At 45.3% G+C, this 25,667-nt stretch overlaps 1 protein-coding gene across 1 annotated transcript in view; it reads left to right on the plus strand.

The window, feature by feature from the left end:
* C3H6orf132 (chromosome 3 C6orf132 homolog) overlaps window positions 1–3,844 on the plus strand; it is a 38,043-nt gene extending 34,199 nt beyond the window's left edge. Inside the window, exon 5 of the mRNA XM_040424026.1 lies at window positions 3,194–3,844. Within this exon, the coding sequence (XP_040279960.1) occupies window positions 3,194–3,287 (94 nt within the window). The 3' untranslated portion in view covers window positions 3,288–3,844. The remainder of the gene's footprint in view (window positions 1–3,193) is intronic.
* The last annotated feature ends 21,823 nt before the right edge of the window (window positions 3,845–25,667 follow it).

A 25,667-nucleotide genomic window follows, 5' to 3' on the forward strand; every position in this document is an offset into this window, starting at 1 on the left:
AGAACCAGATGTCCATACTTGGCACCTACCAAAACCCCAAATGTAGAAACCATTTTGTATTTCCTAATTTTTGGTTTTAAAAATGCCAAGCTAATGTCCTCTCCTAGCTCCAAACTGCATAGGTTTATCTTAGTAAAGTACTAGTAAAAAAAAAAAATCTATGACTTCGACAAAACCTAGATAATCGTTGCTAAAAGCCAGTGAGAAAGGTATTAAATCCATGTTTTCCTTGGGCTTGTGCCCTCCTGTTATCAACAAGTGGTGCACCCCAATCCTTATAGACAATCTTGCAGGCTCTTTCCATTGTCCTTTTGGGGTATCCTCTGTTCATACATTCTCTTTTGTGTTTCGTCAACGTGCAATCTGCATGTTCTCCCATAATAGTGTGGGCGGGATGCTAGGAAGAGGCATGCAAGATGGTGTGGTGATCCCTGCTACCTTCTTTTGATACAATGGGGTCTAGACGTTGTGAAATATGTAATCCGCTTTTAAGGTCAAATCAAGAAACTTGAAGGATCACTGTTAATTGTACAAAAGATCGTATGTGTTGTCATTTAAGTATTATATGACCGCAGGTACCAAAGCCACGTTACTCGACCACACAATAAAAATATTGTTTGTGGCACTCCCTCCAACACACACTTTCAGAGTGGTTTAATGCATGCAGAAGGCAGGCCCGTCGCTAACAGACAGGCAAAACAAGCAATTGATTGGGGCCCGGGGCCAAGCAGAGCCGGTGCTTGTTTTGCTTCCTTTAAGGCTGCAGCCGCCTGGGCGCTCTATAGAGAGCTCCTGGTTACCGCCCGAGTTCCTCCTCTGCTGACTGCTGCTCTGTAGCGTGGCCGAGCTCTCCTCCTCTACCTCCTGGCTGTCACTCAGTCCGGCCGGGTACCGCGCGGTACAGGAACAGGGGATTCAGTTTCCTGTTCCCGGCCGGACTGACAGGAAGTGTACACTGAGTGCTCACTTCCTTTTAGTCCGGCCGGGAACAGGAAACTGAATCTCCTGACCTGTACCACGCGGTTCCCGGCCGCACTGAGTGACAGCCAGGACTGGAGGTAGAGAGCGAGGAGCTCGGCCACGCTACAGGGTCCAGGGAAGGAGCCGGAGGACTGAATTAACTTAGGAACTTATCTAAGGTAGGGTAGGGAGTTAAAAAAAAAAAAAAACAGGGAGGGGGAGAGTAAGGGCTCTTTCACACCTGCGTTATTGTCTTCCGGCATAGAGTTCCGTCGTCGGGGCTCTATGCCGGAAGAATCCTGATCAGGATTATTCTAATGCATTCTGAATGTAGAGTAATCCGTTCAGGATGCATCAGGATGTCTTCAGTTCCGGTACGGAACGTTTGGCCGGAGAAAATACTGCAGCATGCTGCGCTTTTTGCTCCGGCCAAAAATCCGGAACACTTGCCGCAAGGCCGGATCCGGAATTAATGCCCATTGGAAGGCATTGATCCAGATCCGGCCTTAAGCTAAACGTCGTTTCGGTGCATTGCCGGAGCCGACAATTAGCTTTTTCAGAGTGGTTACCATGGCTGCCGGGACGCTAAAGTCCTGACAGCCATGGTAAAGTGTAGCGGGGAGCAGCATACTTACAGTCCGTGCGGCTCCCCGGGCGCTCCAGAGTGACGTCAGGGCGCCCCAAGCGCATGGATCACGTGATCGCATGGATCACGTCATCCATGCGCATGGGGCGCTCTGACGTCATTCTGGAGCGCCCCGGGAGCCGCACGGACTGTAAGTATACCGCTCCCCCGCTCCTACTATGGCAACCAGGACTTTAATAGCGTCCTGGGTGCCATAGTAACACTGAAAGCATTTGGAAGACGGTTCCGTCTTCAAATGCTTTCAGTACACTTGCGTTTTTCCGGATCCGGCGGGCACCTCCGGCAACGGAAGTGCATGCCGGATCCCAACAACGCAAGTGTGAAAGAGGCCTAAGTAGGACATTTGTTGAAAATGTTCAAATTTCATGCACATTAAATGCAACAGCAGTATTTGCACTGTAAACCTCCTTTTTTATTTATATAAAGTGTGGGTGAACTTAAACTGTATGGCTATACTGTGGTTCCTGTAAGCTTTGCGTGTGTAAGGTGTGGAGGGGGGGGGGCCCTCCATGTGTATTTTGCTTGGGGCCCCCAAATTCCTTCAAACGGCCCTGGCAGTAGGAATATTTATCCTCCAACCAGACCATTATTGAGTTTGCAAGGGATAGTGGACAGGTATCTGGTGGCTAAATGTTGATTATGGGAAAACCCTTTTAAGATTTAAAGGGGTGGTTTGAACCCCACCGAGGTTGGAGTTAAATGGCAGAATCTTCTCTGCCTAATGAACTTACCTCATCACTGGTGCTCTGTTCAAGTGTTAAGTTACATCTACGTTGTTTCTGGTCCCTTGTTGACTGAAAGTGTGGCGTCTCATTTGTCTTCATGTATAAGGCCTTAGGCCTCATGCACACGACCGTTGTTTGGGTCCGCATCCGAGCTGCCGTTTTTCAACGGCCCCGCTAGTAAAATATAACATGTCCTATTCTTGTCTGCCCTTTGCGTACAAGAATAGGCATTTATATTGCCGGCGCCCCCGTTCCGTAAATTGCGGAATGCAACACGGGCGCCTTCTGTTTTTTTGCGGACCGCAAAAAAAGGCGCGGTCGTGTGCATGAGGCCTTATTCACATGTCAGTGATTTCCATTAGTGATTTGTGAGTCAAAACCAAAAGTGAAGGCTACACAGAAATGAGGTATAAGGGGAAGATCTGCAGTTCTGCACCTGTTCTTTGTTTAGACCCACTTCTGGTTTTGGCTCTCAATCACTGATGGAAATCACTGACCAAACACTGGCTGTGTGAATAAGGCCCAAAATTGACGCTATTCATTGGCCTCAGCAGTGACATGTCCGTATGTGGCACTTGACTGTTGAGGCCAGTAGACAGCTGCCGTGGTCCACAAGATAACTGATGAGGTGTCGCACTTCTGTCCCTCAGGGGATCAGAAGAAGAGGGAATTTATATCCTCGGCATTGGTGACTAGGTAGGCACCTTTCTTTCTTTAGGCAGAGCTATTTCAGCCACGTAACTCCTATTGCACCCCCCTTTAATGCTAAACTTCTACAAGATACTGCAGTAGCTGAGTGTTACACACATAAAGGTATAATATTGTGTTCTACTTCTAAATGTCTCTTTTCTGCTTTCTCCAGGTCACAAGATAAAAACCAGCAAGGCTTGACATTCACTGTGAGACCAGGTACCAGGCAGCCAATTTCTCAAATGTATCAAGGTGGCTACCTGTGAGTGTGCATATTCCTGTCATGTTGCCTACAAACAGTCTCATGAAGCCGCTTCTAAGCTCCGATTCAGTGTCGTAAAAGTTACTTCTGTATATAGCATTTGTAAGCTACTTTTTTTTAAGTTACTTTATTCCACAGTAGAGAAGATGTTGAAGGGTATTCTTCTAGAACATTTTTTTTTTAAATGTTTTATCATGTTTTTCCTTTTGAGTTGCCATGTCTCTTATTTTACATGTTAATTTTATGTGCCTTTTTTTTTTTTCCTCTTAATTGCCTCGTATGCTTTGTTGTATAAATATATACATACTTATAAAAAGAGAATGACCCCTGTATAAAGATGATGTACATACAAATGAGAGGAGAGGGGATTCCTATGACAAATCCTACAAAAAGCACTTTTCGTTGTATATTCAGTGTATATTTATATGTGTCCTTTTTTATGTACCTTCATTTATATATGTTCGTGTTACAACAGAAGATAAGTGTCTGTATTTGCTTTTAAAGAGGATGCACAAAGCTTTTGCATGCTATTTCCTCAGTTATTTACAGCAATAAACAATTTTATGCTAAATGTGTTTTACTTTTCTGACTTTGCGGTGACCTTTTTTTGCTGCATGCCTTTTTAAAATTCTGTTGCTTGTTACTTTATCACTGTCTCCTTGACAACAGACTGTTAAAAAAACAAAAAAAAATCATTTTGTAGTCTGTTGCCAAAGAGACCAGATGCAGGTTAGGGCTCTTTCACACTTGCGTTGTTTTGTTCCGGCATAGAGTTCCGTCATGCATTCTGAATGGAGAGAAATCCGTTCAGGATGTCTTCAGTTCTGGACCGGAACGTTTTTTGGCCGGAGAAAATACCGCAGCATGCTGCGCTTTTTGCTCTGGTCAAAATTCCTGAACACTTGCCGCAAGGCCGGATCCGGAATTAATGCCCATTGAAAGGCATTAATCCGGATCCGGCCTTAAGCTAAACGTTGTTTCGGCGCATTACCGGATCCGACGTTTAGCTTTTTCTGAATGGCTGCCAGGACGCTAAAGTCCTGTTTGCCATGATAAAGTGTAGTGGGGAGCGGGGGCGCAGTATACTTACCGTCCGTGCGGCTCCCGGGGCGCTTCAGAGTGACGTCAGGGCGCCCCACGTTCATGGATCACGTGATCGCATGGATCACGTCATTCTGGAGCGCCCCGGGAGCCGCACGGACGGTAAGTATACTGCTCCCCACTACTACTATGGCAACCAGGACTTTAATAGCGTCCTGGATGCCATAGTAACACTGAACGCATTTGAAGACGGATCAGTCTTCAAATGCTTTCAGTTCACTTGCGGTGTTACGGATCCGGCGGGCACTTCCGGCAAATGGCGTGCACGACTGATCAGGACAACGCAAGTGTGAAAGAGGCCTTAGATGAAAGTTATAGGGGTTGTCCCACAGAGGACATTCATCACCTATCTACAGGACAGATGCTAAATGATTGCTGGGACCTTCAAAATCAACAAAGAGGGAACAAAAGTCCATGCACAACCACAGGAGGAATTTGTATGGACTGGTGGCCGTGCATGTGCCCTGCTGTTCTATTCCACGTCTGCAGGGCCAATGCAAACTGCCAAGCTCAGAAGTTGTGCAGGGAGGAGAAACGGGGGGCTTGTGCCTCCCCCAATTCTATTTATCAGAAATCTTGTTGGTTTCCATTCTGCTTATTTTAGCCTAGTAAGTAAGCAAGTGTTGAATAGTTCTAGTACCACTGAACTTGTACACAGTTGGTTCTATGCTTTTCATAGCCGTTTTGGTCATTCTAGGTATTCTTAGCTAACATGTTCTTGTTCCCAGATATCTACCCTATATACAGTACATGGCACTTATCCCAGGAAATGGGGATGTTGAAATCGATTCCTCCTGGCTCGATTTACCTTCAAATGTAAAGTACTTGAGAAACTGATGCCTCTTTGTGCTTGGTGTGTAAAAGAAATCGAAAGAAGGGCTACCTTGAGGTCCCTTAATTTAAATATTTTAATACTTTTATTGGCATATACTGGAGGGTATGTGTAGATGACTAAAGTAATTCGCAGTTCCAACAAAGCCAAAACCATGAACAGAGTTGTGTGGTTCTGGTGCCTGGTTTCAGCACTGGTGCTTGGAAAACCAGGTCATTAGTGTGGGTGCCTTCAGTCCTTGGGCTGCTTTCACCCTGCAGTGAATGGTCTTTGAAAGGCATTCCTCGCGACGACCACCTTTTTTTGGACCACTCATGGCTAAAATGAACCAAACTCACTGCATAATAGATCACAGACCACACATGATCATGTGAAAGCAGCCTAAGGATAGGTCATCAGGAGTTAATGAAACTTCTACATCGAAGAAATGCAACTGGTGTTCAAGAGGTTTGGGTTTTAAAATGCAATATCTGGCCAACATGCTTTCTAAGGCTCATAAAGGAGCCAAGCTGTGGTACCACCACAAAAATAGGGCCAGATACATGGTTCACCAGAGTTGCCAGAATAAAATGGAAATGATGAGAGGAGCGGTAAAAACCCTACCTTTTTAAACAACATGTCTTCTATGTGAGTGTTTCCACAGATTTCTGATTTACACAGCAAGCCATCACAATCGCACATTAAATCAGGTGATATTGGTTGTCCATCAATATTCATCTGCTCCCTGAACATATATTATAATTTCCCATGCTCTCGGGGTATGTTCACCCGGCTAAAATCTGCCACTGATTCAGCAGCTGAAAATGCATTTTCTACTGCTCAATCCACATTCAAAACTCACCAACAGTTTCTCCATTGAATTTAATGTTAAAAATTACACCTTGTGTACAATGGTAGATATTTTTTTTTTCAGTTGCTGATTTGTAAAACGCCTGAAGTGACATGTTACTGGGTTTCATATATGTCAATGAGGAAGCGGAGAAACCTCAACCAAATACTCTTCTCATACTCTTGTAAAAAAAACTCCTCTAAAGCCTCCACCAAATTAAATATGACTACCGGTTTTCAGCTAGTAATCTGTCACTGATTTTTCTGCTGCTGATTTTGCCATGTGAACTTTGCCTCATAGTATGAAATGCAACTGACTCAATTTGAGGTCTGAAGTTTCTCTGCTATCATTGTTATAGCAAAGATGCTTCGGAAAGAAACCTCGGGCCAGGGGGAGGAAATGCATATATGAAGGGTCAAAACTACTAGGAGCTAAATGTCCCCCTTATACTTCATGAAGAAATTGAGGAAAGAAGGAGATAAAGCTAAACATTGTAAATCTGATGGGCTCTTTCCGCAATCTCAGATGGCAGGTGTTGGATACTGTAGACTATAAGGATAATGAGGAAGAAAATAGATGGTCACCATTGAGAAACCTAGTGAAGCTAAATTCGCTCCTACCAAAAGGCTAAAACGAAATATGTAACTTTAAAGCATTTTTGTAGGTGTTTATTTGATTGCTTTGTGATTAAAGGGATGATCTAGGAATTGATGATGATGACCTATCCCCAGGCAGGGGTCTGAGTCCCGCCACCCCCACAATCAACTGTTTCAGGCAGCCACCCAGCTCAGCGTAAATTGTATAATGGCAGTGCTTGGTATTGCAGCTCAGCATTGTAATTGGGCTGAGTTGCAACTAGGCCATTTCACTGATGTACCGTAATGTCACATGGACTAGGAAGAGGCCAACGTGCTCACAGATATTGATGACCTATCCAGAAGATAGGTCATCGATATAAATTCCCGGATAACTCCTTTAAAGGGCTTCTGTCAGCCCACCAAACCGTGTTTTTTTTTTTTTTTTTTTTGTTAATCCCTACACTGCGATCTCTGCATACATAAGTAAAATAATAATTTTGTTCAGTAGAATTTGATAAAGCGCTATTTTATAATATGTAAATTACCTTGCTACCAGCAAGTAGGGCGGCTACTTGCTGGTAGCAGCCGCATCCTCCGATCCTAATGACGCCCCCCTCCGCATTGTGATTGACAGGGCCAGGGAACGGAATCGTTCTCTGCTGGCCCTGCCTGTTTTCATTCAATATCTGGCGCCTGCGCCGCGGCCGTACCTATCTTCAATCTGCGCAGGCGCACTGAGAGGCGGCCACTCGCTCGCCGCTCGCTCCTCAATGCGCCTGCGCCGGGTGTAGATGTGACGTCATCGGCGCAGGCGCATTGAGGATGGAGCGGCCGAGTCAGTGGCCGCCTCTCAGTGCGCCTGCGCAGATTGAAGATAGGTAAGTTTAGTGGGCTGACAGAAGCCCTTTAAGGTTTTTTTATAGCGATGAAAATACTTTTCACTAAAATAATTTTATTACAGATTTTGATATTCAGATCCATTATGTATTCTACTATAAATACCCTTCCTTCTCTTCGACCCTCATGCATGAGTAAGGGGGCGGAGTCCCCCGAAATGTCACATCATAGGGAGGAGGATTGGAGTTATGTTGGATGCAGGGTTCCTCATGTTTTGTATTGGTGTAGTATGGGACAAATTTGTGCAGAGGCGCACGCCTCTGATATATTTGGTGCATCTTCCGCCTGTGTTTAAATCTACGGTATCCTCCTGGTATGAAGAAAGATAAATGTTTTCTGAAAGGTGGCGTGAAAAGGGAAACGTCACACATTTTGCCACTGAAATGGCATGTGTCAGGATCAGGGACTTAAATTCAGGAGGGGAGCCTGTAGGGTCACACTGGACCGCCTTCTGTCAGCACTCCTTCCTAGACTAATCAATCTTGGCTACCACCACTTGTCAGATCAGACGATTCCCCTTTGCATTAAAGAACACCTAAGTACTCTGTACAGCTGCTAGCATTCACAGTTTTACTAAATCAATCTAGGTAATGCTTCTAAGGTCATGGAATCTTTAGAACACAAGAAGGCTCTTATTAAAGTGAAGTTTTGATATCAAAAAATGAAAACTGCGTACAAACAATGGGGTTATCATAGAAAATATAACATAAAATATACAGACATATAAACAGTGCAAAATAACAGTTTGTGAAATAAAAGGGATACAACAGAACTGAATACGTTATGCGGTTGCCTTGGGGAGCAGAAATATTGGTCAGTCCATCAAGCTAGTGATTCCCAAAATTTGCTTTCCTCCCTGCATGTTTTAAAAAGGGTCAGTATCATCCCCCCATCACGTCTGTGATGTCAGAGGAGGCCAGGGAGTATGTTAAGGACATTTTATGACCGTTTTTATGACCACTTGCTGAAAACCAAGGCTGCCTCAAAATCTTTATATTAATATATTTTTTCGGGTATTCACCTTAGCAATTTCATATTACCTCCATTCACTCTGTCCGAATATCCCGCACACGTGCGTACCAAACGTGGCAGAGGTAATGGCATAATAGATAGTTATCTGATTGCTCCCTGTTACGGAGTTAGGATCGATTTGCCTTTAATACCGTTGAAGCATATACATGGTGTGAGTTCTCAGGAGGAAGCATGTGGCTCAAATATGGATTTTTCCACTTATTTCTTTGATGTATATTGCAAGATAGGGCTTTCAGGTGTGACCTTGGCTGGAAAGGACACTAGCCTTTTCCTGACCCCTCTAACGGTTCTGATCTGTATAATGCTGGTATCTGACATCTTCACACTTTATGATAGGGCTCTGGTTTCTATGAAGTTGTTCCATCTTACTGATTTTTATTGCTACATTTTATGGCCTGGAATGACATGGAAGAGGTGATGACCCTACAGGAATGTAAAGGGAAGGGTTGCCTACTCCTAACAATAATTTTAATATCTGGATCCCTCTATCACTACAGCGTGCAAATAAATGTGCAACCTATTTATGCCACAAAAGTGTTATAAATAGGTTAGTAAATGTTTCCCATAGTATTATTAGGGCCTGCTAGTGGGAGGCTGAATGATAAAAGGGGCCATTTATCTCCTAGTTGTTTTGACAGTTTATCAGACTTTCTCATAGGGACATCTGGGGGTCAGCAACTTTTGCAATTTGCAGTCTTTTACACTTGTGGCCAGATCTCTGCAGCCAAAGGTAGCTCGGAGTGTAAAGCTCTATGAGGTTGCAGTATCTGACCACTGTGTTACAGGTACAGTATGCATGTATCACTTAAAGAGTTAATAGTGGAGAAAATTCTAAAACTACCCTCATCAAACTGAGAACCAAACATAGATACACTGGCAGAAATCATATGTACAGATGCTGTGAGATTGTGAAACGGCTCTCATTGTTTGAACACGGTTTCTGTGTGGCTTAAGTTAAATGATTAGGACTGATATTCTGCTGTTTGGCCACAAGATGCCGCTGTTTCTTAAACGCAGCTAATAGACTGCAGATATTTGAATATTCAAAGGAGGTGGAATTTGAGAACTTGCTAGAAGAAGCAGCAGCCACCTTAGGAGCTGTGTGTGAACATAGAATCTGATGGATCCATGAGTGAGATGACCCATCAGTGACCAAGGCTGCAGCTGAGTGAAGCTGATCCTTGCCCAAGACCCAGATCCTATCAAGGAAAAGGAGGATTGTTTCCAGGAAGGCTGATCAGACCTAAGGAACAAAGCTGCATACCCTACGGGACCTCATGTTTGCTGGAGAGACTGGTTGTTCGGTTCTGAGTTATCAGTGGATAAAGAGCAGACCCGGGTCGGTAAGAACGTGCATGCATCTCACTGCAGTGTTGGTGCATAGAGACTGAGACCAGGACTGTAGTTAGCTAGTTAGGGTCTCTGCTTTGTGTCAGGCCTAAAGTGTTGCTACTGGTACTATAAGGACTCTATTACTTAAAGAGACATTGCACATTTGAGAGCGGATAAACACTCCCACGAACTGTATCCAGTTCAGCGTTTTGGTAAGGAGTAATAATCACGCACGTGCTACCGGACTAGTTATGGGAGGGGAAATACTATAGAGCACGGTAAGATCGTAAACTGTTGTGTTGCACCGCAGGCTAGTCCGTACTAAGCACCCAAACAATTGTTTGTGTTTGCTCCAGGGTAATAATAGGTACTTTTAATGGTATTTATTTTTTTAAACTATTAGACACCTTAGGGGCCTAGTATATGGGATCTTTTGATACCCTCTCCTATTCACCCAAATAGATCCCTATTAGGGTAAATAGGATTTTTCACTCCATTCTGAGCTATGCCTTGTGCCTTGTGCATAGCTCAGTAAGGAGAAAGCCATGGCAGGCCTGGAGCGCTTCAGCAGCATTCTGGCTGCCATGGCAACGGATCGGAGCCCCACGATATCACTGCGGCAGCTCCGATCGGAAGGCAGAGGGAGTCACATCCCTCATCCTTCACTTACAGGTGCCGCGATCAGCGTTGATCACGGCACCTGAGATGTTAAATAACAGGGGCGCGCGTGATCGCTGTACAGGCCCGCTCCATACATCCCCTGAGGCATTATGACATAACTGTACTTCATAATGTGGCGAAGGGATTAAATAACCTTTTAAAAAATTTAACATTATGGGTAAGCTCTAATAATATCCTTTATTATACAGTCCCTATCCATTAGCTATGTCTTCACTCAGGAAGAATCTATTTAGTTCCTTTCTTCCTTATTAATAGATTACTTAATGTAAATGCATACTGTGTATCATGCACACTGTGCATCTGTTGACACACAGCTGATGATGACTACATTGGGTGTGTGTGTTTGTTAATAGGCAGAGTGATTTCTTTCTGAAATTATAATTCCAAATATGACATGCACAAACATGATATGCTTAGTAACTGAAAACACATTGTATATCACATGTCTGCCATTACATCAATAATGTTAACATTTATTGAAATGACTAACTGGAGAACACTAAGTTCCCTAGTCATATTAAGCAATAATGGGCAACAAGAGGGGGATAGGCGCTCATAGGGTGATAGGCAGGTTAGAAGGGGGGTCGTTTAGGATGATTAAGCTCACCTTATATGATTGTGCAAACGTAGGCACAACCCTAGTGTACACAGGTGGTAGTCTGAGGTCGGTGCTGCCAGTGTCGTTTAATCCTCGATTGGAAGGGTTGCCAGCCCCTGAGAGGTTAACGGTAGTATTGGAAAGGGTGGGGCCCACGTGGAGATCCACACCCTCAGTGAATACATTAAATCGGCGCAGCTGAACGATCATGCAAATATGAATTTTCTATTTTCTGATGCGACGCTCGCTGTGCACATCTTGTACCTCATGACACCGCTACTCACAGCGCGGAGTTCCTGCCGCGCAGTACAGTTCTTTACTCCCTTCATTGCAGCCCCTACCTAATTCATTAACGGTCACTGGCAACCGCATGACTATAATTATGGTCATCAGTCTATTTATATTATACTAGCAGAAGAACCCGGCTTCGCACGGGTATATTTCATCTATTTCATTTTATGTTTCCGTGTGCATAAAAGATATCACATTTTCCCCATTAAGGCCTCATGCACACGACCGTATTTTTTCACGGTCCGCAAAACGGGGGTTCCGTTGGTCCGTGACAGATTTTTTTGTCCGTGGGTCTTCCTTGATTTTGAGGATCCACGGACATTAAAAAAAAGTCGTTTTGGTGTCCGCCTGGCCGTGCGGAGCCAAACAGGATCCGTCTGAATTACAATGCAAGTCAATGGGGACGGATCCGTTTGACTGTTGAACAATATGGTGCAATTCAAACGGATCCGTCCCCATTGACTTTCAATGTAAAGTCAGGAGTTGATATACCATAGTTTTCTCCAATCCGATGGTATATTTTAACTTGAAGCGTCCCATCACCATGGGAACGCCTCTATGTTAGAATATACCATCGGATTTGAGTTACATTGTGAAACTCAGATCCGACAGTATATTCTAACACAGAGGCCCCATGGTGATGGGGACGCTTCTAGTTAGAATATACTACGAACTGTGTACATGACTGCCCCCTGCTGCCTGGCAGCACCCGATCTTTTACAGGGGGCTGTGATTAGCACAATTAACCCTTCAGGTGCCGCACCTGAAGGGGTTAATTGTGCGTATCATAGCCCCCTGTAAGAGATCAGGGGCTGCCAGGCAGCAGGGGGCAGACCCCCCTCCCTCCCCAGTTTGAATATCATTGGTGGCCAGTGTGCGCCCCCCCCCGGCCCCCCCTCTATTGTAATATCATTGGTGGCCAGTGTGCGCCCCCCCCGACCCCCCCTCCCTCCCTCTATTGTAATATTATTGGTGGCCAGTGTGCGGCCCCCCCTCTATTGTAATATCATTGGTGGCCAGTGTGCGGCCTCCGTCGGCCCCCCTCCCCCCCCTCTATTGTAATATCATTGGTGGCCAGTGTGCGGTCCCCCCCCGGCCCCCCCCTCTATCATTGGAGTCCCAGTTTAATCGCTGGGGCTCCGATCGGTAACCATGGCAACCAGGACGCTACTGCAGGCCTGGTTGCCATGGTTACTTAGCAATATTAGAAGCATCATACTTACCTGCTGCGCTGTCTGTGACCGGACCGGGAGCTCATTCTACTGGTAAGTGACAGGTCTGCGGCGCATTGCTTAATGATCTGTCACTTACCAGTAGAGGAGCTCCGGCCGGTCACAGACAGCGCAGCAGGTAAGTGTGATGCTTCTAATATTGTAATATTTCTAAGTAACCATGGCAACCAGGCCTGCAGTAGCGTCCTGGTTGCCATGGTTAACCGATCGGAGCCCCAGAGCGATTAAACTGGGACTCGATCGGAACTCTCCGCTGCCCCAATGATCGGGGGGGGGGGGAGAGGAGAGGCTGCACACTGGCCACCAATGATATTAATACAAAGAGGGGGGGCCGGGGGGGCCGCAGACTGGCCATCAATGATATACAATAGAGGGAGGGGGGGTGGCCGGGGGAGGCGCACACTGGCCACCAATGATATTACAATAGGGGGGGCGGGGGGGCGCACACTGGCCACCAATGATATTCAAACTGGGGAGGGAGGGGGGTCTGCCCCCTGCTGCCTGGCAGCCCCTGATCTCTTATAGGGGGCTATGATATGCAGCACCTGAGGGGTTAATTGTGCGGATCACAGCCCCCTGTAAGAGATTGGGTGCTGACAGGCAGCAGGGGGCAGTCATTTACACAGTTCGTAGTATATTCTAACTAGAAGCGTCCCCATCACCATGGGAACGCCTCTGTGTTAGAATATACTGTCGGATATGAGTTTTCACGAAGTGAAAACTCATCTCTGAAAAAGCTTTTATGCAGACGGATCTTCGGATCCGTCTGTATGAAAGTAACCTACGGCCACGGATCACGGACGCGGATGCCAATCTTGTGTGCATCCGTGTTCTTTCACGGACCCATTGACTTGAATGGGTCCGTGAATCGTTGTCCGTCAAAAAAATAGGACAGGTCATATTTTTTGGACGGACAGGAAATACGGATCACGGATGCGGCTGCAAAACGGTGCATTTTCCGATTTTTCCACGGACCCATTGAAAGTCAATGGGTCCGCAAAAAAAAAACGGAAAACGGCACAACGGCCACGGATGCACACAACGGTCGTGTGCATGAGGCCTAACAGTAAGCTCTACAGTACCCGCCCCTTTAACAATGACCGACACAGTGCCCGCCCCTTTAACAGTGATCTGCACAGTGCCCGCCGCTTTAACAGTGACCTCCATAGTGGCCGCCGCTTTAACAGTGACCTCCAAAGTGACCGCCCCTTTAACTCCTTAAGGACACAGCCTTATTTCACCTTAAGGACCAGGCCATTTTTTGCAAATCTGACCAGTGTCACTTTAAGTGCTGATAACTTTAAAACGCTTTGACTTATCCAGGCCATTCTGAGATAGTTTTTTTTCGGCACATAGTGTACTTCATGACACTGGTAAAATGAAGTAAAAAAAAATAATTTTTATTTATAAAAAAAATACCAAATTTACCAAAAATTTGAAAGAAATTGCTAATTTCCAAGTTTCAATTTCTCTACTTCTATAATACATAGTAATACCTCCAAAAATAGTTATTACTTTACATTCCCCATATGTCTACTTCATGTTTGGATCATTTTGGGAATGATATTTTATATTTTGGGGATGTTACAAGGCTTAGAAGTTTGGAAGCAATTTTTAGGGACCAGTTCAGGTCTGAAGCCACTTTGTGAGGCTTATATAATAGAAACCACCCAAAAATGACCCCATTCTAGAAACTACACCCCTCAAGGTATTTAAAACTGATTTTACAAACTTTGTTAACTCTTCAGATGTTGCACAAGAGTTATTGGCAAATGGGGATGAAATTTGAACATTTCATTTTTTTGCCACATTTTTGTAACCCATTTTTTCCACTAACAAAGCAAGAGTTAACAGCCAAAAAGACTGTATCTTTATTGCCCTGACTCTGCCGTTTACAGAAACACCCCATATGTGGCCATACACTACTGTACGGCCACACAGCGGGGCGTAGAGGGAAAGGTGCGCCGTTTGGTTTTTGGAGGGCTGATTTTTATGGACCGGTTTATTTACACTGTGTCCTGTTTCAACACCCCCGATGCACCCTTGGAGTAGAAACTCCCTAAAAGTGACCCCATCTAAGAAACTACACCCCTCAAGGTATTCAAAACAGATTTTTACAAACATCGTTAACCCTTCAGGTGTTGCACAAAAGTTATTGGCAAATGGGGATGAAATTTGAAAATTTCTTTTTTTTTGCCTAATTTTCAATTTTTTACCCCATTTTTTCCACTAACAAAGCAAGGGTTAACAGCCAAACAAGACTGTATTTTTATTGCCCTGACTCTGCCGTTTACAGAAACACCCAATATATGGCCGTACACTACTGTACGGCCACACAGTGGGGCGTAGAGGGAAAGCTGCGCCGTTTGGTTTTTGGAGGGCTGATTTTTATGGACCGCTTTATTTACACCGTGTCCTGTTTCAACCCCCCTGATGCACCCCTGGAGTAGAAACTCCCTAAAAGTGACCCCATTTTGGAAACTACGGGATAAGGTGGCGGTTTTGTTGGGATTATTTTTAGGGTACATATGATTTTTGGTTGCTCTATATTACATTTTTGTGAGGCAAGGTTACCAAAAATTGAAATTCTGAAATTTCATCTCCATTTGCCATTAACTGTTGATGAACACCTAAAGGGTTAGTAAAGTTTGTAAAGTCAGTTTTGAATACCTTGAGGGGTGTAGTTTCTTAGATGGGGTCACTTTTATGGAGTTTTACTCTAGGGGGACATCAGGGGGGCTTCAAAAGGGACATAGTGTCAATAACAAAGGCCATCAAAATCGGCCTTCCAGAAACCATGTCTGTCCTTTCCTTTTGCGCCCTGCCTTTTAGTGATACAGCAGTCTACAACCACAAATGTGGCGTTTCTGTAAACTGCAGTATCAGGGTAATAAATATTAAGTTTTGTTTGGTTGTTAACCCTTGCTTTGTTACCGGAAAAAATGGATTGAAATGGAAAAGTGGCAAAAATAGCTGTTTTGGCACAGTTTTTTTATTTTTTTTGGACCGTGTTAATCTGGGGAGTTAGGTCATGGGGTATTTTTATAGAGTAGATTCTTACGGACGCGGCGATACCTAATAAGTCTACTTTTTTTTACAATTATTTAGGTTTTAGACTATATTATCCTTTTTGATACAAAAAAAATGTTTTTGGATCTCTAAAGTCTAAGAGTCATTATTTTTTTGCCGATTATCTTATGTAGGGGCTCATTTTTTGCGGGATGAGAGGACGGTTTTATTGGCACTATTTTGGGGGCTATATGACTTTTTGATCGCTTGCTATTAAAATTTTTGTTGTGTAAGGTGACAAAAAAAAGTTCTTTTTTTGCACATTTTTTTTGGACCGTGTTAATCTGGGGGGTTAGGTCATGGGGTCTTTTTATAGAGGAGATTATTACCGACGTAGCGATACCTAATTTGTATACTTTTTTACAATTATTTTAGGTTTTACAATTTTTTGGGGTGTCAAGTCTGAGAACCAGTTTTTTTATCCGATAGTCAGTGCTAAATTGGGATATAAATTTAGTACTCCATGGAAGTGTGATACTCCCTGAAGCAACCGTCAATGCAGAGGCCCGAATGATCGGGGCACGTGTCACACTGAGTAGTGGTGTCCTTCCGTATTCCCCTCCTGCGACACACTCTGCACTTTTTTTGTGTTCGTCCCTTCTTTCCAGTATGGGGGACCACACCTGGAAAGTGTTGGCCAGGGACGATCCGGGCGCCTCCAGTTCCCGAGGTACTCCGGCCTGCTCTTTCCCGATCCGAAAAGATCAGGGCCTTGAGGACTGCCTCATAGAATTGAAGGAATGTCCCTGTGTTGCCAGCGCTTCGGGATAGTACAAAAGAGTTGTACAAGGCAACCTGCACAAAGTAGACCGCAACTTTTTTGTACCATGCCCGGGTTTTGCGCATGGCGTTATATGGCTTGAGGACTTGATCAGAGAGATCAACTTCTCCCATATACCAATTGTAGTCGACGATACAATCGGGCTTGAGGACCGTTGCCGCGGTACCTCGCACAGGGACAGGGGTGATGCCATTACCATGAATTGTGGACAGTACAAGGACATCCCGCTTGTCCTTATATCTGAGCAGCAACAGGTTTTCACTGGTAAGGGCGTGGGTCGCACCCCTGGGGATAGGTAGCTGGAGGGGGTGGGCAGGGAGGCCGCGTTGATTTTTCTGCACGGTCCCACAAGCGGACGTGGATCTGGCGGCGAGGGACTGGAACAAGGGGATACTAGTAAAAAAGTTATCCACATAAAGGTGGTAACCCTTATCTAGCAGTGGGTACATAAGGTCCCACACAAGTTTCCTGCTAACACCCAGAGTGGGGGGACATTCTGGGGGTTGAATACGGGAATCTCGCCCCTCGTACACATAGAAACATAGAAACATAGAATGTGTCGGCAGATAAGAACCATTTGGCCCATCTAGTCTGCCCAATATACTAAATACTAAGGATAGCCCCTGGCCCTATCTTATATGAAGGATGGCCTTATGCCTATCCCATGCATGCTTAAACTCCTCCACTGTATTTGCAGCTGCCACTTCTGCAGGAAGGCTATTCCATGCATCCACTACTCTCTCAGTAAAGTAATACTTCCTGATATTACTTTTAAACCTTTGCCCCTCTAATTTAAAACTATGTCCTCTTGTAGCAGTTTTTCTTCTTTTAAATATTCTTGCCTCTTTTACCTTGTTGATTCCCTTTATGTATTTAAAAGTTTCTATCATATCCCCTCTGTCTCGTCTTTCTTCCAAGCTATACATGTTAAGGTCCTTTAATCTTTCCTGGTAAGTTTTATCCTGCAATCAATGTACCAGTTTAGTAGCTCTTCTCTGAACTCTCTCCAAAGTATCAATATCCTTCTGGAGATATGGTCTCCAGTACTGAGCACAATACTCCAAATGAGGTCTCACTAGTGCTTTGTAGAGCGGCATGAGCACCTCCCTCTTTCTACTGGTAATTCCTCTTGCTATACACCCAAGCATTCTGCTAGCATTTCCTGCTGCTCTGTGACATTGTCTGCCTACCTTTAAGTCTTCTGAAATAATGATCCCTAAATCCCTTTCCTCAGATACTGAGGTTAGGACTATATCACTGATTTTATATTCTGCTCTTGGGTTTTTACGTCCCAGGTGCATTATCTTGCACTTATCAACATTAAATTTTAGTTGCCAGATTTTTGACCATTCCTCTAGTTTTCCTAAGTCCTTTTCCATTTGGTGTATTCCTCCAGGAACATCAACCCTGTTACAACCATCAGCAAAAAGACACACCTTACCATTGAGGCCTTCTGCAATTTCGCTGATAAAGATATTAAACAATATGGGTCCCAGAACAGATCCCTGAGGTACCCCACTGGTAACAAGACCTTGGTCTGAATATACTCCATTGACTACAACCCTCTGTTGCCTGTCCCTCAGCCACTGCCTAATCCATTCAACAATATGGGAGTCCAAGCCCAATGACTGCACTTTATTGATAAGCCTTCTATGTGGGACAGTATCAAAAGCCTTACTAAAGTCTAGATAAGCGATGTCTACTGCACCTCCTCCATCTATTATTTTAGTCACCCAATCAAAAAAATCAATAAGATTAGTTTGACATGATCTCCCTGAAGTAAACCCATGCTGTTTTTCATCTTTCAATCCATGGGATTTTAGATGGTCCACAATCCTCTCCTTAAGTATGGTTTCCATTAATTTCCCCACTATTGATGTCATGCTTACTGGCCTATAGTTGCCCGATTCCTCCCTACTACCTTTCTTGTGAATGGGCACAACATTTGCTAATTTCCAATCTTCTGGGACGACTCCTGTTGCCAGTGATTGGTTAAATAAATCTGTTAATGGTTTTGCTAGTCACCGCTGAGCTCTTTTAATAGCTTTGGGTGTATCCCATCAGGCCCCCGTGACTTATTTGTATTAATTTTAGACAGTTGACTTAGAACCTCTTCCTCTGTAAAGACACATGCGTCAAAAGATTCATTAGTCTTCTTTCCCAACTGAGGTCCTTCTCCTTCATTTTCCTTTGTAAAAACTGAACAGAAGTATTCATTGAGGCAGTCAGCTAGTTCTTTATCATCTTCCATATACCTTCCTTCTTTAGTTTTTAATTTGGTAATTCCTTGTTTTAGTTTCCTTTTTTCATTTATGTATCTGAAGAATGCCTTATCGCCTTTTTTCCCTGACTGAGCTAATTTCTCTTCTGCCTATGCTTTAGAAGCTCTTATAACTTGTTTGGCCTCTCTCTGCCTAATCTTATAAATTTGTCTGTCATCCTCGTTTTTTTTATTTTTATAATTCCTAAATGCTATCTTTTTGTTTTTAATGATTTTGGCCACTTCTGCTGAGTACCACAGTGGTCTCTTCCTTTTTTTGCTTTTACTGACAAGCCTAATGCAATCTTCTGTTGCCTTCAATAGTGCCACTTTTAAGTAGTCCCATTTCTCCTGGACTCCAATTAAACTGTTCCAGTCTGATAGGGACTCGTATACCACTAATCTAATTTTAGAAAAGTCAGTTTTTCTAAAATCTAAAACTTTTGTTTTTGTGTGGTGTGACTCAGTCACTGTACTTATAGTAAACCACACTGACTGGTGATCACTAGATCCCAAGCTTTCCCCTACAGTAATATCAGATACCAAATTCCCATTTGTGAATACTAAATCTAAAATAGCCTCCTTCCGGGTTGGCTCCTCCACTACTTGCTGTAGAGATAATCCCAGTAGGGAATTTAGAATATCTGTACTCTTGGCAGAACTAGCTATTTTGGTTTTCCAGTTTACATCTGGAAGATTGAAGTCTCCCATAATGATAACTTCCCCCTTCAATGTCATTTTAGCTATTTCCTCAACTAGTAGATCATCTAATTCTTTGACTTGGGTAGGTGGTCTATATATAACACCTACACGAGTTACCTTATGATTATCAAGCTTCAAGGTATCCCAAACTGACTCTAAATTGTTCTCACTAACTTGTATCAAATTAGATTTTATGCTATCTTTCACATACAGGGCCACCCCTCCCCCCTTCTTGCCTTCTCTGTCTTTCCTGTATAGAGAGAACCCTGGTATTGATATATCCCAGTCATTACTCCCCTTGAACCACGTCTCAGTAACAGCCACTACATCTATATTCTCAGATGCCATTATAGCCTCAAGCTCATTGATCTTATTCCCTAGACTGCGAGCATTTGTAGACAAGACTCTGAGCTTGTCATTTCTTAACCTTTGTGCTACTGGCCTCTTCTGGCATTGTTCCCGGAGGCAGTCGGACTGCTGGATTATCACTCTTTTGCCCCCCTTTCCTAGTTTAAATGCTTCTTAGCAAATACTTGAAACTGTTCACCGAGGACATTCGTTCCCTTGAGAGAAAGATGCAAACCATCTTTCTTGTACAGTTCTTTTCCATTCCAACAAGAGCTATCATGAGACACAAAGCCAAACCCTTGGTTCAGACACCATTCACCAAGCCATACATTGAATTCCTTAATGCGCATCTTCCTGTCATGCTGAAGGTTATGCACAGGCAAAACTGCAGAGAATGAAACAGTTGATGCAACCTCCCGTATATCCTTTCCATGTGTATGAAAAGCTTCTTTCACCTTTGAAACCTCATTGCAAGCCAGATCGTTTGTCCCAAGATGGAGAATAACATCCACTTCCCTTTCCTGCTTTGCTTGCCTAACAATATTTAGGATCCGTCGTCTATCCCTGCTAGTGGTAGCACCAGGGAGACATCTCACAACACCATTCTCCTCAAACTTCACACCTCTTATGATGGAATCGCCCACCAACAACTGCTTACTATCAATCCTCACCTTCTCCTTTTTGTCTTTGGCTGCAGTCTTACATACTTTAGGCATGGGAGATGATTGTTTCTCACCCACTGTGCTTGAGCCATCCTCCATGTTGCTCTTGCACTCTGAAAGTGCTGCAAATGAATTATGGAGAGCCACAGACTGTGGGACATGCCTTCTATCCACAACTCTCAGTCTACCTGAACCTACAGTAACCCATCTTCCATTTCTAGGGGGCCTCTGTGGCAGTGGCATTGCAATGTTCTCAGCCTGAGTTTGTTTAGTGGTTAATTTATAAATCTCATATTTCAAAAAGGTATTTTCTGCTGCATTATGGAGAGCTGTCTACAGATCAGACAGTATCCAAACCTTTGAAGAGTGGAACCTGAAATAAAAGCACAACAATTCCTGCACAGAACCAGATCTGCCATTGTAAAGAGGGGAAAGATTTTAAAGAAACAAATCTTACTTGTTTAGATTGTATCCACCTCCAGATTACCTCCTGAGTATCTCCTGAATATCTCCAATGCACTTCTAACAGCAGCACTTGAAATAGCAGCCTTGGAAAAGCAGCAAGCTACACACGAAACTTGTAAGTGTACCCTGAGGTACTCTCACAAAGTTTGTACAGCTTCACGCCATACCTCGTCCGCTTTGAGGGAACATACTGGCGGAAAATGAGTCTCCCCTTGAACGCAATGAGAGACTCATCAAAAGCGACCTCCCTTCTAGGTACATAGGCCTGTACAAATTTGTCCCAAAAATGATCGATGACCGGCCGTATCTTATACAGACGGTCATAGGCAGGATCACCTTGGGGGGGACATGCTGCATTATCTGAATAATGCAGACATTTCTAGATGGCCTCAAACCGGGAGCGTGTCATGGCCATACTGTAAAGTGGGGCCTGGTAGAGGACGTCCCCACTCCAGTAATGCCTGACACTAGGTTTCTTGACCAGGCCCATATGCAGCACGAGGCCCCAAAATGTCCTCATCTCGGCTGCACTGACCGGCGTCCAGCCACCGGGCCTGGCCAAAAAGGAGCCCGGGTGTTGAGCAACGAACTGTTGGGCGTACAGGTTCGTCTGCTCCACCATCAGATTTACCAGTGGGTCACTGAAAAAATGACAAAAAAAGTCATATTCAGTGTAGCCCACTGTGGAAATCTGGATTCCTGATTGGCCTACAAAATCAGGAATCACGGGCTCATATCGCTCTGGGGTACACCAGACAAGTTCACCGGCAGGGTGCTCCGGTGGATTTAACTGGTGGGCCGCAAAACTAGTACGAGCCCCAGAGCTGCTCGTACTAGTGTGGGCCACAGGGTCCCTAGCATGTCGGTCCCCTTGCTCCACCTGGCGGCGTCTACGCCGCCCTGGGGGCTCATCATCATCGCTAGATGATGAGGAGGACGCGGATGACAACAGGAAAGTGGGGTCATCCTCGTCCTCACTGGGACTCTCGGAGTCGGAGGCAAGCTGGGCGTATACCTCCTCGGCCGAGAACGTCCGGCAGGCCATAGGGGAGTGTGTATGTGCGTAAATCTTTATTTGGTGTGCGTGTGTGTGGGGGAACGGGTGTTCGTGGACTTATCCCTAAAACTAACAGAAAAAAAAAAAGACTAACTAAAAAAAAGGGGGAAAAATATGATAAAAAAGTTTAAAAAAAAATTGAAACCGCTGATCAACCGTCCGAAGTTGATCAGCGGTGGGGTGTGCCATGCACTAACAGTGGCCGGACGCTAAGAGTGCCGGCCACAGTCAGCGTATGCACAAAAAATAAATAAAAAAAATGCCTGCGCCCAAAAAAAGTTGTGGGGGGGGGGAGGGTGGGGGGGCAGGGGTTCAAGCAGCAGCACCCCTAGGGGGTCTAGGGTCACACAGCTGTGCTGTGGACCCCAGACACCCTACTTAGGGTGATGCAACCGAACTTTTTTTTACCGCTAACTTTCCCTTTAACAGTGACCTCCACAGTGTCCATCCCTTTAACAGTGAACTCCACAGTGCCCGCCCCTTTAACATTGACCACCCCTTTAACAGCGACCTTCATAGTGGCTGCCCCTTTAACAGGGACATTCACAGTGCCCGCCCCTTTAACAGTGACTTCCACAGCACCAGCCCCTTTAACAGTGAACTCCACAGTGCACGCCCCTTTAATAGTGACCTCCACAGTGGCCGCCCCTTTAACATTGACCTCCACAGTGGCCGCCCCTTTAACATTGACCTCCACAGTGCCCGCCCCTATAACAGTGACCGCATCTTTAACAGTGACCTGCACAGTGCCTGCCCCTTTAACAGTGACCCCCACAGTGCCCACCCCTTTAACCGCCTCCGGACCGCCTAACGCAGGATCGCGTTCCGGAGGCGGCAGCCCTGCGCACAGTCACGCATATATACGTCATCTTGCGAGACGCGAGATTTCGCTCAAAGCCGGCCCGCGCATGCGCATCGCGGGCCGGCAAAAGTTAAAGAAGTATTTAGTCACCAGCCTGCCAGCCAATGATCGTTGCTGGCAGGCTGGCGATTTTCAAAAAATCAAATCACAAGCCATCTAACACATTATATTTGTAAATATGATGTGTTAAATGGCTTGTCTGCTCCTCTGTCCTTTTCGTCGGTTGGTTCCAGCAGAGGAGCAGACATCACAGTGAGTAGCCACCAAACACTTAGCCCCAGATCACCCCCCATCACCCCAATTAACCCCTTGATCGCCCCTGTCAATCACCTAGTGAAAGGAAAAAAGTGATCAGTGTAAACTGTCACTTTTTTTTTTCACTGGTATTGACTGATAGGTTTTAGGCCTCCTGCACACGACCGTATTTTTTTGCCGTGATCCGTGACCGTTTTTTCGTCCGTGGGTCTTCCTTGATTTTTGGAGGATCCACGGACATGAAAAAAAAGTCGTTTTGGTGTCCGCCTGGCCGTGCGGAGCCAAACGGATCCGTCCTGAATTACAATGCAAGTCAATGGGGACGGATCCGTTTGACGTTGACACAATATGGTGCAATTTCAAACGGATCCGTCCCCCATTGACTTGCAATGTAAAGTCAGGAGTTAATATACCATACGATCGGAGTTTTCTCCAATCCGATGGTATATTTTAACTTGAAGCGTCCCCATCACCATGGGAACGCCTCTATGTTAGAATATACCGTCGGATTTGAGTTACATCGTGAAACTCAAATCCGACAGTATATTCTAACACAGAGGCGTTCCCATGGTGATGGGGACGCTTCAGGTTACAATATACTAAAAGAACTGTGTACATGACTGGCCACCAATGTGTTAACTACAGGGGGGGGGCTGCCCCCTGCTGCCTGGCAGCACCTGCCAGCTAACTACAGGGGGGGGGGGGGGGGGGGGGGGGGCCGCACTGGCCACCAATGTGTTCTTTTAGTATATTCTAATCTGAAGCGTCCCCATCACCATGGGAACGCCTCTGTGTTAGAATATACTGTCGGATCTGAGTTTTCACGAAGTGAAAACTCAGCTCTGAAAAAGCTTTTATGCAGACGGATCTTCGGATCCGTCTGTATTAAAGTAACCTACGGCCACGGATCACGGACACGGATGCCAATCTTGTGTGCATCCGTGTTCTTTCACGGACCCATTGACTTGAATGGGTTCGTGAACCGTTGTCCGTCAAAAAAATAGGACAGGTCATATTTTTTTGACGGACAGGATACACGGATCACGGTCTCGGCTGCAAAACGGTGCATTTTCCGATTTTTCCACGGACCCATTGAAAGTCAATGGGTCCGCGAAAAAAAACGGAAAACGTCACAACGGCCACGGATGCACACAACGGTCGTGTGCAGGAGGCCTTAGGATAGTTTAGGCCCCTTGGTTAGGTAGTTTAGCGTCAGTTAGCGCCCAGCCCACCGCACCGCAGTCACTGATTCGCTGATTAGCGTATTGCTAATCAGCATTTGTACTTTTATAGTATCTGTAAGTGATCAAAACTGATCACAGTCAGATCTATAATAGTATTAGTGTCACCTTAGCTCGCCCTCCACCCAAAACGCAGTGTTTGCCCGATCAGGCCTGATCGGTCGCCCACACGTGCGTTCACCCACACCCGCCCCGCCGCAGTGACAAAAAATCTATATTTTTTTGATCACTGCACAATCACTTTCCAAGCGCTGCGGCGATAAAAAAATCTGTTTTGATATTTTTTATCAATCGCAGCGGCCTCCGGTACTTCGCTAGCCTCCCCTTTGTAAGACAGGCTTGCTTTTTTTCCTGGGTAGTCTCAGGGAATACCCCTAAATTTAGTAGTCTAAATGTCAAACAGGGGGTATTCTTCTGAAGAGGCCTACAGGATTCTGACCCAGTCGGATGAGGAATGGGAACCCTCATCTGACGAATCTAGCGGGTCAGAATATGAACCTGTAGAAAGCAGTGGCAGTCTGACCCAAAGTTCGGACGAGGAGGTTGAGGTCCCTGATAGCACCAGGCGTACCTGGCCCCGTGTCGCTAGACCACAGGTTGCGCAGGATCCGCTTCAAGAGCAGCAGAGTGGGGCTGGCGCTGTCGGATCACGTGGTGAGGCATACACCAGCAGCGCAGCCCTCCCTGGACCTAGTACCAGCACTGCCGTACAACATGGTGAAGTGGCGAGCACCAGAAGGGCAGTTGAAGCTGGTACGGTGGCACGTGCAATAGTTACCCCGTCGCAGCCACCGCACAGACAGGCCCGTAGACCCCCTAGAGTCCCTGAGGTGCTGGCAAATCCTGATTGGCAGTCCCCAACTTCAGCCGCACCATTAGTTCCCCCTTTCACCGCCCAGTCTGGAGTTCAGGTTGAGACAGCTCAGATCGGTTCGGCCCTGGGATTTTTTGAGCTGTTCTTGACTGCGGAGCTCTTGGACTTAGTCGTGGCAGAAACAAATCGGTATGCCACTCAATTTATATCCGCCAACCCGGGAAGCTTTTATGCCCAGCCTTTCCGGTGGAAACCAGTCCAAGTTTCCGAAATTAAAATTTTTCTGGGCCTTCTCCTGAACATGGGTCTAACCAAAAAGCATGAATTGCGGTCATATTGGTCCACGAACCCGATTCATCACATGCCCATGTTCTCTGCTGCTATGTCCAGGGCACGATTTGAGGCCATCCTGCGTTTCCTGCACTTTAGCGACAACACCACCTCCCGTCCCAGAGGCCACCCAGC

This window comes from Bufo bufo, chromosome 3 (assembly GCF_905171765.1).
Source record: "Bufo bufo chromosome 3, aBufBuf1.1, whole genome shotgun sequence".
NCBI classification, from domain to species: domain Eukaryota; kingdom Metazoa; phylum Chordata; class Amphibia; order Anura; family Bufonidae; genus Bufo; species Bufo bufo.